This window comes from Phyllopteryx taeniolatus, chromosome 10, assembly GCF_024500385.1.
Source record: "Phyllopteryx taeniolatus isolate TA_2022b chromosome 10, UOR_Ptae_1.2, whole genome shotgun sequence".
NCBI classification, from domain to species: Eukaryota; Metazoa; Chordata; class Actinopteri; order Syngnathiformes; family Syngnathidae; genus Phyllopteryx; species Phyllopteryx taeniolatus.
The window spans coordinates 22,586,077-22,601,082 of record NC_084511.1 but is presented as its reverse complement, the minus strand read 5'-3'; the positions used below and the strand labels follow the sequence as shown (position 1 = coordinate 22,601,082).

The window sequence follows — 15,006 nt, the reverse complement described above, 5'->3', positions numbered from 1 at the left end:
ACAACAGATTCAGATTTAAAGGGCATATACTATAGAAAATTTTATTTTTCATGTTTGTAACAGCTGTAGCAAGGTTCATGTTGCCCGTTCACCACCTCGCCAATGGCTAATTTAAACAGGATGTCGCGAAGCGAATATTGCCCATGTTTACCACACTGGCGAATCAAAATTGCCTGCGTTAAAATGCAAAAGCCCTTCCTAAGTGAAAGTGCTTCATAAAATGCTTCAGTCCGCTGTTCAGCCGCTGCTGGCTATGAGCAGCCGGTCCCGGCTGCGGGGACTGGCGCATCGGGGAAGGCAAGACATGATGTCACTTGGTGCCGAATTTAGGTATCCATATTTATTACCGCGATGAGCGTTTGAAGTGTCAATGGTCAATGTATCTTGCAAGTCAGATTAGTTCTCGCAGCTAGCTAGCTGCGTTCTTCATCCACGCACAAGCCGTTAATCCCACTGTGGTTGTCATGCCGAGCGGTGGCGCTGGCTCTAATCAGGGCATAACGAGCTACTCATTTAGGAGCCTAAGGCAAACATAGTCATGACCTACCCACTGCCACCCTTATGTAATTTAGACCACTTTGTCCTGAATTTGAAATCTCTTAGAATTATGTGACAGCTAAAGTTAGCCTACTAATATTTACCGCCGAAGATTTTGAATATTTGTTTATCTTCAACTAAAAAGTTTGAATTTGAGAAAATGATATATAAAGGTCTTAAGATCCTTCTTGAGAATGATCAAATAAGTGAATCACCTCAACACCATCCATCCATTTTCTGAGCCGCTTCTCCTCACTAGGGTCGCGGGCGTGCTGGAGCCTATCCCAGCTGTCATCGGGCAGGAGGCGGGGTATACCCTGAACTGGTTGCCAGCCAATCGCAGGGCACATCGAAACAAACAACCATTCGCACTCACAGTCATGCCTACGGGCAATTTAGAGTCTCCAATTAATGCATGTTTTTGGGATGTGGGAGGAAACCGGAGTGCCCGGAGAAAACCCACGCAGGCACGGGGAGAACATGCAAACTCCACACAGGCGGGGACGGGGATTGAACCCCGCACCTCAGAACTGTGAGGCTGACGCTCTAACCAGTCGGCCACCGTGCCGCCTCACCTCAACACGTTTACTTTAATTGATAAGAGCATTAATTAACATTTAATATAGTTTACCATTTGAACCGCTTTTATGCGCACATCTTGGTGATGAAAAGCGTCACTTTTGTCACTCTCCACTTTATCTCTTTACGTCACAAAAATGGCAGGTTTGTCTTCGTGTGAACTTCTAATCGTGAGTTTTGAGATAATCTATCGCAAAAACAAAAACATAACGCAGTAAATATGTCTCTTTTAAAATTAATGGTTTGGCATACATTACCTGTATATCCATCCAACCAGAGCTGATAAACCTCCTCATCCATGATAGTGGTGTTACCCACAAACACGTCCAGCTCCACGGCCATCTGCTTTGACACAAACACGAAGATTAGTCATAATAAAGTTTGAGTTTGGCTAATGTAGCAATCCGAATAACATTGGATGGATGAATTAATATCTATTTATTCATTTTCTTTCGCTTATCCGAGGTCAGGTTGCGGGGGCAGTAGCTAAAGGCCCTGCTTTAGCCCAGACTTCTCTCTCCCCAGCCACTTCATTCAGCTCTTCTGGGGTGTGTGTGTGTGTATGGGGGTGGGGGGGTCCCAAGGTGTTCCCAGGCCAGCCAAGAGACATAGTCTCTCCAGCATGTCCTGGGTCATCCCCAGGGTCTCCTCCCAGTGGGACATGCCTGGAACACCTCACCATGAGGCGTCCAGGAGGCATCCTTATCAGATGCCCCAGCCACCCCATCTGGCTCCTCTCAATGCGGAGGAGCAGCGACTTGACTCTGAGCCCCTCCGGGATGGGCAGGGAGAGCCCGGACACCCTGCGGAGGAAACAAATTTCGGCCGCTTGTATCCCCGCTCTTGTTCTTTCGGTCATGACCCACAGCTTGTGACCCTATATAGGTGAGGGTAGGAACGTATAGCGGTAAAACGAGAGGTTTGCTTTTCAGTTCAGCTCCTTCTTTACCACGACAGACCTATACAGAGTTCGCGGATGAATAAATAATAAATTAATTAATTTTCCTCCTGGGTCATGAGGTTTCTACTATTTTATTTATACAACAGTCATCATCAGATTTTAAATTAAATCAGCAAGAAGTTTACGATTTTACAGGTGACTCACTATAACCTCAAAAAACTAAGGAAAGGCCGATCTGTTTCAGACACTAAAATAGGGGGGGAAATTCACTCGTAACACACATCAGACCTAGGGACAATCTTATAGTATAATCTCATAAAACATAATATTGTCTGTCTTTTGGCGTCCTTTGTGGGGAAGTGGCAAAATCGGCACAAAAACAGGCCGACTGTCTTTATGTGTATACCGGGCATAAGACAGTTCCCTCAGTTGTGTGAGGAAAGCTATGATTTCAGACTGTCCCTGAAGGGAACATCTGACTTTGATGGATACTTTGTATATATATTTGTTTAAAAAAAAAAGAAAGAAAATACTGAAGGAAGAAAAGATAGCTTAGTACAAAAAAATAAGAGCGATGTGTATATAGATCGATATGTGAAACCAACAATAATTCATTCGGGACTTAAATCATTTAAAGAGTTAGATGTTTAGCTCCACTGACACATTACCTTGTTTTAGTCTCCTCCCAAAGACGGTCAGGCAACAAATGACATGACTTTGTGAATTAGCTTCACTTAGCCTGCTACGTGCTCGCCTCTCATGTTAGCTGCTCACTACCTTACAGTTAGCGGCGTCAAGAAAGAAGAAACAGCAGTAAACGCACACAAAACAGCTAAGCGATAACAAATTAAAAGTGCATAGTGAGGAAATAAGGTACAGTCCTAAGGGTAGAAACGTTTTACATAGGGCGGATGTACGAGAATAACGCTGTGGAGAAGCGTCAACAACAACAGCGATGACATACGCGACTACTTCCCGGTTCGTGCCGTCGCCGAACGTGTCGCGCAAAACGTCATGACGCTACGCGTCGACGAACATGTCATGACGTAATGCGCCTTCCGCGTAACAAATATAGCACATGTGTTCAAATCGCTCATTATTTCCTTACATAATGCAAAGTACTTTACATAATCGTGTTTACTCGCGAGCTTTTTCTTCATGTTCCATCCGTGCAATTATGTTCCACACAGTTATCAGAGAGCTTATCATATCCGTTTTCATAGTTTGTGGATGTGTTTATCGTTTTTTTTTTTGTTATATTTTAGTTTGCTTGTTTTTCAGATGTCATTGTAACTCTTGTCACATTCAAATAAAACACGTTGTTGTTTTTTGCCGCTCCAAATATGTGTAACATTTTGGTTCGCTGCAGTCAGACCATTTAAGCTCGGCTGTAATTTCACAAATACAAGGACTTTTTTTTTTATATATATACATGCAGGCAGGGGCGTAGCACCAAATTCTGGGCCCCCATACATAAGCCTCCAAAGGGCCCCGGACCCCACCCTGAGCCAATCCTAGCTGCCCTCATACACACACACTACAGTCTATCCTGAAGATGTTTTTATGATAGTTTGTGAATGTTTTTTTTGTTTGTTTGTTTTTTTAAGTTTGAGCTCACCGTAGTGGATTTCAAAAAGCATGCCTATTAATGACCGCAAAAGTAGATTTTAACACCATTATACATAATTTCCTTCCTACAGGTTACTTAAAATGACTAAGGCTCCTGTAAAACAAATGTGCAAGGCCCTGTAAAAATCGAGTTAATGGCAAACGTACCCAACGATCGATGGTACGTATGCCATTAACTTGATTTTTTTGAATGATGATCAATATCATCAATAATAACTCATGTTCCAAAAAGAGTAGGTTATTGGTTATTATAAATAGCAGATTGAATGAAAAATAAGGAGAGGGGGGAAAGCTGCAGAGGCCGTTAGCTGCCTGCTCCTCAAGATTTAAGAATCTTTATTGTCACTGTAAAAGACACAACGAAATTCGGGTGCACTCGAGAACCGGACCCAAATAAAATCAGTATAAAAGATAACAAGCAATAAGGAATTACATTTATTCGCATTAACGCCACACCAAATGTTCTTGAAACTTGGGAGCTGCGATTAAACACGTGGTATTTCAGCAATATTATTATGATTTAACATTTGGACTGAACTAACCACTTTCCCGAAAAAAAAAAAAAAAGAACGTTACCAATCCCGTCTCTCCTGGCTAAGAAAGAGTCGGATGGAATAAACCATTTTGCATGTTTATAAGGTATGTAAAGTACCGGTAGGTATTCTCAGACAGTCTTGATTGAATTCAAGCAACCTTATTAATGAACCTTCACAGCGAAATGTATTTGATCTTGATATTTATGATGTCGCTTTTGAGTATTTAAGGTTGCCAACCTCTGCCCGACGACAAATGACGTCACTATTGCCATTCACGTGTACTTTGTAACTCCGGTTTGACTCATAATTCCGGTCCACGATATATCTACCATTTTCAGATATCTTAAACCAAGTTTTAACTACGCGAAATGAAGTTGTCCATACCTGGAAACGGAATAATGACTAGTCAGAATCAAAGTGTATCTTTCTCAAACTGGATTTACAGATATCTACAATTCCGTGACAGATATCCGTTATTCAGTCGCGGATATTTCCATCTGAATAGTAGAAAAATCTAATCTAATCTAAATCTGAATAGCAAAAGTGACGTCATTTGTTAAAGGCGAAATGACATTGCAGATGTCTGTAATTCCGTTTTGACTACACAAAACCGAACTAGAGATATCTCTATTTGTCATGAAGACTTGTCACAATTATATTACAGGTATCTGTTTAAAATATAACTACAACAAGTCAGAAAGACGTCGATCTCCACGATGTCCGCTTTGAAATGTTGAATCCGCTTGCCATAGAAAAACATGCAAACTGTCCACTTTGAACCGCAAATGATGACTGGCAGCGGTAGATTTGCCTATTAATTATTTCCTACTTTCTAAAAATAAACCAGACCACATCTGCTCTTACTTGAGCTTACTGCATCAAATACACAACCTGCTCCTCCGCTGGCGATTAATCTAAATAAATCCCTGTAAATCCCTGGTCTTGCCCTCCCTTTTTCGGTGCTTCTGCATGTGTCCTTCACAGGGATGGGGTGCAGGGGGGGGGGGGATAAGGGGAATGAATCCCCTTGTCAAATTCTTTGCTGCACATTTATTTTTGGGGTGGGGGTGGATAGTTGTAAACTCACATGACACTGATGCCATCACCATTGGGTTAACACCCCGCATTGTCCTGGTCTCCATGCAAACAATGGAGGGCGGAAGGATGTGCATGTGAATGCCTCAGCATAAAGCTATTGAGGGAGGGGGGCTGGCTTGCATCCCATCCCATTCTGCAGGGAACATCCCAGAGGAAGAAGTGCTGCTTTGCCGGGCATGTGTGGCTGTTGCACATGCATTGCAACCGGGAGCTGTCAACCGATCTGATTAGATTCCTTTGATTATTCATGACGTTTTCAAAGTAAGAGATCAACTGTGAGCGACTAGTAACGGGAGATCACAAATATGATGAGCCCCTGATGGAAGTCAGAGAAAGCAATCTTGATACATGTTTAGTTTTGAAATGGTCATTTGTACACTTTAACCAATTCCTATGAATATTCTGATTGATCCAGGTCATTTCATTCTCAGTTGCCGTGAGAATTCCAAAGATTATTCATGATATGTTCCAAAACTGGGAGTGACTGGGGAGAGATCACAAATATTTATGAGTATCTCCGATAGAAGGGGAGGAACTGATTATTGGGCCTCCAATGGAGAGTGATTCCGGTACAATTTCACAATAAAACAATGAGTAAACGCACACAAATCCCAAATAAGTGAAGCATTGTTTTTCCACTACTGGATGACATTCCTGCACACTAGTAGAATGACTAGGGCGCACTAGTAGAACAACTACATGTTACTAGTGAGGAACTCTGCACTAGGTGACATCTGCACACTGCTAGTACCACTAGTGAAATGCTTTATGTTAACTAGTGGATTGTATGATTTCACTTGTAGTACTAGTAGCACACATTTGTCAACTAGTGCACAGTTCTACCTTGCTAGTAACATGCAGTTGAGCATTTGTTTGAGATCCTTGATAAGGATTCCAGTAGTGTGTGACACGTGCCTACGATTTGTGCCTCATCATGTTACTAGTGCAGCATGGTTGTTTACTACCAAGGTTTAATTGTGTATTAGTTGGCCAAAGTGGCACTAGTAGTAGAAAAACATTGCTAGTAAAGCTAGTCGTTCAACTAGCACGCTGAATTACTGGTGTACTGCTGTCTTACTGGTGAGGACAAAGAGTGTAGGCTCCTAGTACATTGACCTTAAAATAGATGTCAAGGATAAGGAATAAATGTTTAAGCCGAGGGGGGTGGGGGGGGGGGGGGGGGGGGGGGGTAGATTACTAGTAGTAAGACATTTGTTCTACCCAAAAGGTAGGTTGTATTCATATCCATTATTTTGAAATGTCGGCCCTTCTATTTCCGGTGACTAAGTGCAAATTGACGCCCATTAGCCGCTAGCGGAGAATCCCAACCGTGAAAGTGTCTTGTGGAGGCGGACATTGTTGTGCTCAATGTCCAGCCCAATAATGGCCACAAACCCTGGCGGTACGCTGAAGAAAACGGACTGTTTTGAAAGCCTTCTACTTTTTTGCGCATTCCACGCTTAAAAATGAGGCGTTTGTGAGAAGCTGCTGCTGCTTTCTCACCGAAGTGGAGAGCCCAGAGAGCGAGAGTCCATCAAGCCCGGAGTCCAATCTGGTTAGCGAGTGGCGACCACCGCGATACAAACACAACATCGAACATCTGTGTTGTGCATCGTAGCCTGCTGGATTTAAAAAAAACACACACAAAAAACACACACAAAAAAAAAACGGCGGTGGATCGCGCGAACGATTTTGCAGGCTGTTGCTACCTTAAAAACAAGCGTCGTTCTCATCATCTGGTGAAGGTGAGATAAGCACAGTGGCCGTTCCCTTGCTCCTGGAGGCCTGTTTTGCAGCTGCTTTTTTTTTTTGTGAGGGGGGGGGTGGGATGCCTTTTCCGCAGATTTTTTTGGACGACAGGTACAAAATTGAGCACAAATGTCACATGAATCCGTGCTGGTGTGAAGTTTGCACTCAGAAGACACACTGGATGAGGGCGGTCAGTTTATGAACCAATTGCATCCTCTCAGCACTTTCACATTTTCTCAGGTAAAGTGATTTTGTGAGGTTGTTGTAATCATTTGTTTTTTACTGAAAAAAAAAAAAATCACCCTGTCACTATTTTTATTTTTTATTTTTTTCCCCCAGCGGGTAATGGAGAATAGGTTTGCCCCACAAAAGTCTGCTGGAAAAAAAAAAAACTAACAAAAAAAGCAAATAGGTGACCTTTCAGTGAATAGCAGAACAACAACAACGCACAGGTGTGAACGTGAGTGCAAATGGTGGTTTGTTTCTATGTGCCCTGCGATTGGCTGGCGACCGGTTCAGGGTGCGCCCCGCCTCCCGCCCGAAAATAGCTGGGAGAGGCTCCAGCAGCCCGCGACCCTAGTGAGGAGAAGCGGTAAAGAAAATGGATGGATGGATGGATGGATGGATGGATGGGGCTCTACAGCGTTGTTTACAACACTCTTGTGAACAGAAATAATATCTGAACAAACATCATCATATCTAAGATAGTTAGAAAACTAAGCTTCAGCGTCTTCTGAGAGACCTGAGCTCAGAAGTCTACGTTTTAATAAAAAAAAAAGCTTAGGAAAAATCAATAAAAAGTGTAGCACAGTGTCGTTTCTTGCCAAGCGCTATGTAAAGGTCGTCTAGCACTTTCAGCGCAGCTGTGACAGTGCGATACTCTTTTCTGAAATGTGATCGATAAGGTAATAAAAATATCATTGGTGTATAAAAACTTCCATAGCTGATTACTCATACGAGATTCAAGAATTTGATACAGGTCTATAGTTGTTCAAAATACGAGGGTCACGCCCTTTCAATAACGGCAGGAGAAAGGCAGACTTCCAAATTCTTGGAATTTCCTTAGATAACACTGTAAGTTTAAAACCACATACACATGAATGGCAAAAATGACGTCATTTGTCTTAGGCAAAATTACATTGCAGATATCTGATATCTTGAATGAAAATTCCATCTCTTCAAAATGTTATTACGACTAGTCAGAAAGACATTGGTCTGACGTTGGTACTGTAAATCTGCTTGCCATAGATTAAGTAACATGGGTTCATGATTGTGTACATGCTAGAATGCATAACATTGATACTAAGTAAATAAATCAATCCTACCGTAATACCTACAAATAAAATTGACTTGGCTTATTTTGTCTTGGTTATTAAAGGTTTGACTTTGAGGAGAAGATGAGCAACGAAGGGGAGATCCTGACGCGAGAGCTGTCGAAGATGTCGGACGAGGACCTGCTGGCGTGCTCCAAGGAAGAGCTGCTGAGTCGTCTGCGCAAGGAGGAGTCGGAGAAGATCTCTGCCCTCATCCAGCGGGGGCGTCTCATCAAGGAGGTGAACAAGCAGCTCCAGGGCCACCTGCTGGAGATCCGGGAGCTCAAAGTCATCAACCAGCGCCTGCAGGAGGAGAACGTTGAGCTGCGGGACCTGTGCTGCTTCCTGGATGACGACCGGCTAAAGGTGAAGAAGCTGGCACGTGAGTGGCAGCATTTTGGCCACCACGCTGCCAAAGTCATGCGGGAGGACCTGGGCGGCTACTTGAAGAAGCTGGCCGAGCTGGAGCGCACCCAGGACGGCCTGGTCAAGGAGAACCTGGACCTCAAGGAGCTGTGCCTGGTCTTGGAGGAGGAGTGCGTCAGCCGGAGCGACTCCAGCCCCGGGGGGTCCACCGAGCTGGCCTTGCCGTGCATGGTCGCCAGGGACCTGGGGGACGGGAGCTCGAGCACGGGAAGCGTGGGGAGTCCGGACCAGCTCCACTTGGTGTGCTCGCCGGATGACTGATGCGTCAACAAGGGCTTCGAATTTGGACACTGAGGGCTAGACACAAGGCCTGTGGTCGGAATCGTTCCCTAATCACAAAGATTTTTATGTAATGGACCGAGATAGATCTTTTAAAACTTCCGCTAAAAAACCCTGTGTTGGAGGATTAGGCGGTTAGTAATGAGCGAATGTTTCCGAATGCAGCGACTACGTTCGGAATCATTCATCATTCCCGCTGAAAATACGTAATAGGGATTTATATATAGTGAACTACATAGTTCACGAAAGAGTCAAAATCTTTAAATGGTAATTAGGGAGTCCGAAAAGAGTGATTAATTTGGAATCATTCACTAATTCCCGAATCCAGTAAAATGGGATTTTTAGACCCAGAAAAAAAATGCAAAGAAGTGGGGGATCAGGTCAAAAGACACGAATAACTGAGAATGTAGAAAAAAATACTAGGAATAAGCGGGGGGTTCCGCAAATAATGTGGGATAGGCCCCCCCCCAAAAAAAAAAATCTGAAAATAGGTGAATAGGGGTCCACTGTAATGACAAAAGTCTGCCAGCTTCGTGCTAACATAATGTGAAACGCCATAGACAGGCTAATGGGAATTAGCAAAATTATGAAAAACCCTCAAACAAATGGCACAAACGGCAACATTAATTACACTCTCTCTGCGCCCAGTAGAGCTCAGTGCTGCCTGGCATGTTGTGGCACAACATGGTACTACATGATAACGTGGTACTACATGATCACGTGGTCTAGCGGTGGTTCACTGTATTGCTTTTCTAGTGACCAATAGGTCTTCACTACTTTTCAAAATGCATTGTGGGCTACATTGAGGGCATTATGTAGGAGAACCTATATTCACTATACAATCGACCAGTCCTACAAAATGGCGAAGTGACTATATAGGGCGCTTTATAGTGGACAGGAAGTGATTCCGAACACAGCCAAGCTGTTCCATTCAACTACGTGAGCCTTTTGAATGCTGCAAGACTCGCTGTGTGCCACGTCGCTGACATTTTCAGGACTTTTCACAGACGTTTCTAGATGTTTGCCACTTGATACTGTAGGTTTAGAGCAATTTTACAGTTTTTCTAATGACTCTTCTGCAAAATCCTTTTTCAGTGGTTTGTTGTTTAGGGAAAAAAAAGTAATGGGACCAAAAAGTGGGTCGCATTAATCTATCTCATGCACTGGACTAGGGTTGCAAAAAGGGTGGAAATTTTTGTCCAAATTGGAAACATTCCATGGGAATTTATGGGAATTGAGGGTAATTTACTTGCTAGGTATCGCATATAAATATTGTTTTATCATGAGCAGACATCCATGCAAAATAGGTACAGTGGCTGTCTTTGTCCACATTCAAGGGCATTACAGTACCTTAATCGCACCATTGATTTTTTTTAACTACACTCAACCGGCGGCATATTCTTCTTGCCATACTTACTTGTATGAAATCTAGTTTTTCTTTTTCTTTAGGGTTATGCTAAAATATAAACTACAAATATTTTGAAGTTACCTATTAAGCGCCAACTTTCAATTTAGTTAATTTTGTGGTTTATTCCCATCAATTTCCTGTTGAAAAGTTTCCAACCTTTCCTGGAGTTTTGCAACCCTACACTGGACTAGCCTACACTGGTAGAAAAAAAAAGAGCCTTTTTTTTTTCTATTGCACTGGACAGCGTTACGGTTGGTCTAAAGATCAATTTCAATCCAGTTTTGAGCCATATTTAGTACATGGAATCCCAATAACACTGAAGTGGAGTTTGAGGTAGTGAAAATTCGCCATTTGCGACCAACAATGTGTCCTATTTTATGCGCTCTCCACCTCAGGACCAGGATGCGAGTGCCATACAATGAGCGTGGCCATCAAGCAGTCTGAGGTGACGGCCCTTCAGGTTTTACAGGAGGCACGCAGAAAGACGAGCGAGCGATAGATGTCCTCGGACCTCACTCAGAACTCAAGTGAACACTTGGAAAAAAAAAAAATAATAATCCAACTGGAAAGTCTTTGTATCAAACTGGAAGAAGTTCGAATGCTTTGGATTCATCGTTCTACTGTTTTTTGACTTAGTTGTTGTTGGTGTTCACTTAACACACAGCACAGACTTTGAGTTGCATCTTTCTGTATGCTTTGTATTTACAGTACATTGTAACATTAAGGATAGTTTACACTACTCACAAAATGTTGGGGATTTTGGGCGAAATTTCAGGATTAACGCCAAATACACTATAACCTATTGCCGTACTTTTGTTTTGAAAGGTTTATATGTTGCAATCAAACTGAATTTAAAAATTTATTAGCACTGATTTTTTTTATGTCCTTTTTTTTTTTATCAATTGAAACATTCATATTATTTTTTGTCAATTTTAATATCAATTTATAGTTACAAATTTTTTTTTGTCAAAGTAAAACTCAGTAGAAACAATGTCAGTGTTATAATCAAGTTAGTCATGTTAAAATATATTCAAAAAATCTTAAAATATATTCAAAATAAATTTAGAGTAACAATTTAACCATGAATATATTTAACATTTTAAAAATATTTGTTTTTTCTTTTGTCATGTTAGAATTATTTCGTACTTTTAAAAACTTTTGTCAATGTTAAAATAAAAAAAACATTTTCAAATTTTAAATAAATTCAGGTAAAAAATATTTTGTTCATGTTCAAATAAATTCAGAGTAAAGAAAAATAAGTTTGTATTTATTAAAATTTGTGTGACCTCTAAATTTTGCATGCCCAAGGTTATTTTTTTGTTAGTTTTGTTTTATGACTAAGGTTGTATGCAGTGTTGCCAACTTTGCAACTTTTTTGCTAAATCTGGCAACTTTCCAACTCCTCTAAGTGACTTTTTTTCTCTCAAAAGCAACTGGCGACTTTTTCGAATGTTTTGGAGACATTAAAGCGTACTACTGCATATCACTCTGCAGTCGATGTCCTACGACGAGCAGCAGATGCTGCCGTGAGCCCCTCCGCCACTGCAACGCACTCACGGGCGGTCAGGTTCACAGTAGCCTGGCGGAGCAGTCCCAGACAGTGGAGTAACAGGAGGAGGAGCTTGTGTTTGCATCTGTGTGAAACACACAGCGATTAAAAAAAATAAAATAAAAGAATTAAAAGAAAATATGGCTCAGAACTGCAACTTGGTTCCAATCCCGTTATCGGTCATGTTATCGTTCATGTTAGTTCAGTCAATATATTCGGTTGGATGCGGAATGTCACAACCCTCCAGTCTTTTCATCAAATTTGATCATCTAACATTTACCAATACAGAACAAAATTTAAATGTAAAGAAAACTAAGAACCAAGTTCATTTGCAGATCTAATCCTACTTAGCATTTTTAAAAAACTCACTTTATCTCTCCTACAACGTTTTTCCTCTCTGCTACGGCGTCCATTGCAATCAATTGTGCAAATGAGGCTATGACATAATCTAGCGACTTTTAGGACAGCCAATAGCTACTTTCCTTACTGAGGAGTTAGCAACACTGGTTGTATGCCTTTCTGTGATTCTTCCAGTCACTCTGTTGAGACCTGATGATGACACTTTGTGACATTCTCATAGCTTCTTAAAATGTATAGTGCAACAGAGAGACTGGAACAGTCACAGAAAGGCATAGGAACTTTCACCCGAATGCCGAATATCCCTAGCTTTTTGTGAGTACACACTGTATATCTTTGAACCCTACTTTTCTCTTGATTTCTATGTATTACCCGGCATTGCCAACCATTTTAGTTGAAAGATCCCACGGGCGATGCACAGGATTTAGCTGTTTTATTGGTGGGCTGTGTGCTCATTGTGCATTGAAGAGCTTTAAATACAGTGCTATGACACTTGCCACTGCGCTGTCCTTTCTTTGTGCGATACACACGAGTACACGAAGCGCAGTTGCGCACTGACTGACTGACACGATTGATTTGGGCACGTGTGCTGTGTTGACCTTTTTCCCCAGGCAAGAAAGACCATAGATAACAAATAACTTAATTACAATCCCAGAAAGCAAACTTACAATAGTATAGTATAAATAACTAGAAATAAACCAATAGATACACATTCCCAATTACCATAAGTCTTGGGTAAAAGTGCAGTATCCTTGACAGAAAATAACTTTGGTAGACGTCACCTTGTAGTAAGTCCAAACATACCTGACATTTGTTGTACTTAAAATAGTAATTACCTGATATTAAATGATCGGAAGTAAAAGAAAAAAAGTAAGGAAGAAAGAAGTATTGAAAAGACAGTGAGCAGTTATAATTTTGAATATGTTGGCAGTGTTTCTGAAACTTATTACACCAAGTGCCACCTAAAAAAAGTACTTGGTTCTCCAAATACCATCATAATGACCAACATTAAACTACAGTAGGTAGTAGGCCTACTTGTTCAACAAAAATTAGGTTTTATTCCTAAAAAGTGTATTATTGTAAACTACTGTAACTGTACTGGATTAAAAAAGAGTTTCAGCCTCTGTAACATTAAGCACAGTTTGAAGATTTAATTTCGTGATTCTTTTGCCTAGCACTAGAGGGAGCCCACGTGCCACTATTTGAGAATCATTGCAATAAAGCGTATCACCCAGAAGCAACGGAAAGACGCTTGACCTTGCTGGTTGGAAAATTGTGTGCCAGACAATTCTTCTGTTTTTGTGCTCCACGGTTCAGGCATTTCGTCAATCAACAATTTCTTCCGATTTTATTTTGTAGTAACAAAGATAGTTTCAGGGAAATGTATTGGAATAAAAGTATACATTTTAAATGGGAAATGTAGTGGAGAAAGAGGTTAAGTTGCCAGAAATAGAAATAACGAAAAAGTACAAATAGGTGAAAAGTATTTGTATTTTGTAACATTAGAAGACGACAGTGCTTGTAAGGGGGTCCTTTTCGGGAGCCCCCCAAATCCCGACGTGTCATTGCAGTGTCTATGGGGGTTTCCAGTTATGTTGTTGATATGGACCAATATCAGCCATCTTTCGGAACCCCTTACTAGCCAGCCATCTGCCAACAGTGCGTAGTAGGGCCCCTATGAGGGGAATTCCAGACACGTTTTTCTACGGGGGATCCATTTCGTGTCGTTGATTTGGACCAATATCAGCCACCTATTGGGGCCCCATACCAGCCAGCAAGTAGCTAGTAAGGGGGGGGGGATTCCTGACACGTTGCAGTGTCTAACGCAGTCCCGTTGTTTAGTCATTGGTATGGGCCGCACAGGCTTCATTTGACAGCACGGTGCAGACACACACTGAATTCTCCCCTCCAGCTCGCCATCTGTCCCTTATCTGTGTCGCTAACCCACTTTGAGCATAGCAACCCGTTGCCCTCAGAGACAAGCATGCCCTCATGAGACAAGTCACTTCCATTTCCAGAAGCAGAGGATGAGCCGTACGAGAGTGGACGTTAACATTTATCCAAAATCATAACGTATATTATTATAAAGCAGTGTTTCCTGTAACATTTATTCAGTAATTTACATGAGAAGGCTCTCCGGGCACACCATGAGACCTGCCCCCCGACTTGTTTTGCTAGTTGAAGTTGGCGGTAACAAGTTTTGCTCTGGCCAACCAATCAGAGGACCGAAAACATGTTGATGTCATTGAGTGAGGACGAATTAGAAATTTGATTGGTTAAAGAAGCAGGCCCCGTTGTAAAATGACATAGATTCAATTCCGTTGTGAAGGCCCTGGGCAGATTAGATGGGCATGGCAACAGATAGAAGCTGAAATCTGATAGGACAAAAAATAAAAAATAAATCCACACACACATTAGGAAGCAGTGAAGCCCAGAGAAACGCTAATAATGAAAAGAATGGACTGTTGTGAATGAATGAATAAATAAATCATAAACCAAGGATCCCTCTACCATATTATTGTGAGTCTGTCGATTTTTGCATTTGAATTAGAGATTGGCATTTAAAACAAAATTCCTTGATAGATATTTTATGTTTTTTTTTTTTATATCTGTAATGTGATCAAAATAAACTGTCTCAGAGTGTT

The 15,006-nt window shown here is 41.6% G+C and overlaps 2 protein-coding genes across 7 annotated transcripts in view; one reads left to right on the top strand and one right to left on the bottom strand.

The window, feature by feature from the left end:
• The window catches only part of fibpa (fibroblast growth factor (acidic) intracellular binding protein a), a 32,634-nt gene extending 25,779 nt beyond the window's left edge, over positions 1–6,855 (bottom strand). Inside the window, exons 1-2 of one of the 3 annotated variants that reach the window (XM_061786680.1) lie at positions 6,784–6,855; positions 1,374–1,458 (exon numbers count right to left, since the gene is read on the bottom strand). In XM_061786680.1, the coding sequence (XP_061642664.1) occupies positions 1,374–1,458 (85 nt within the window). In that variant the 5' untranslated portion in view covers positions 6,784–6,855. Of the gene's footprint in view, positions 1–1,373; positions 1,459–2,685; positions 3,159–6,783 lie in introns of those variants that run through there. The other 2 variants (XM_061786679.1, XM_061786681.1) reach the window with 2 other exon arrangements.
• ccdc85b (coiled-coil domain containing 85B) overlaps positions 1–12,860 on the top strand; it is a 73,021-nt gene extending 60,161 nt beyond the window's left edge. For 2 of the 4 annotated variants that reach the window (XM_061786684.1, XM_061786683.1), the window contains one exon: positions 8,408–12,860. In XM_061786684.1, coding sequence (XP_061642668.1) covers positions 8,427–9,029 — 603 coding nt within the window. In that variant the 5' untranslated portion in view covers positions 8,408–8,426 and the 3' untranslated portion in view covers positions 9,030–12,860. Of the gene's footprint in view, positions 1–6,483; positions 6,836–6,884; positions 7,270–8,407 lie in introns of those variants that run through there. The other 2 variants (XM_061786685.1, XM_061786682.1) reach the window with 2 other exon arrangements.
• The last annotated feature ends 2,146 nt before the right edge of the window (positions 12,861–15,006 follow it).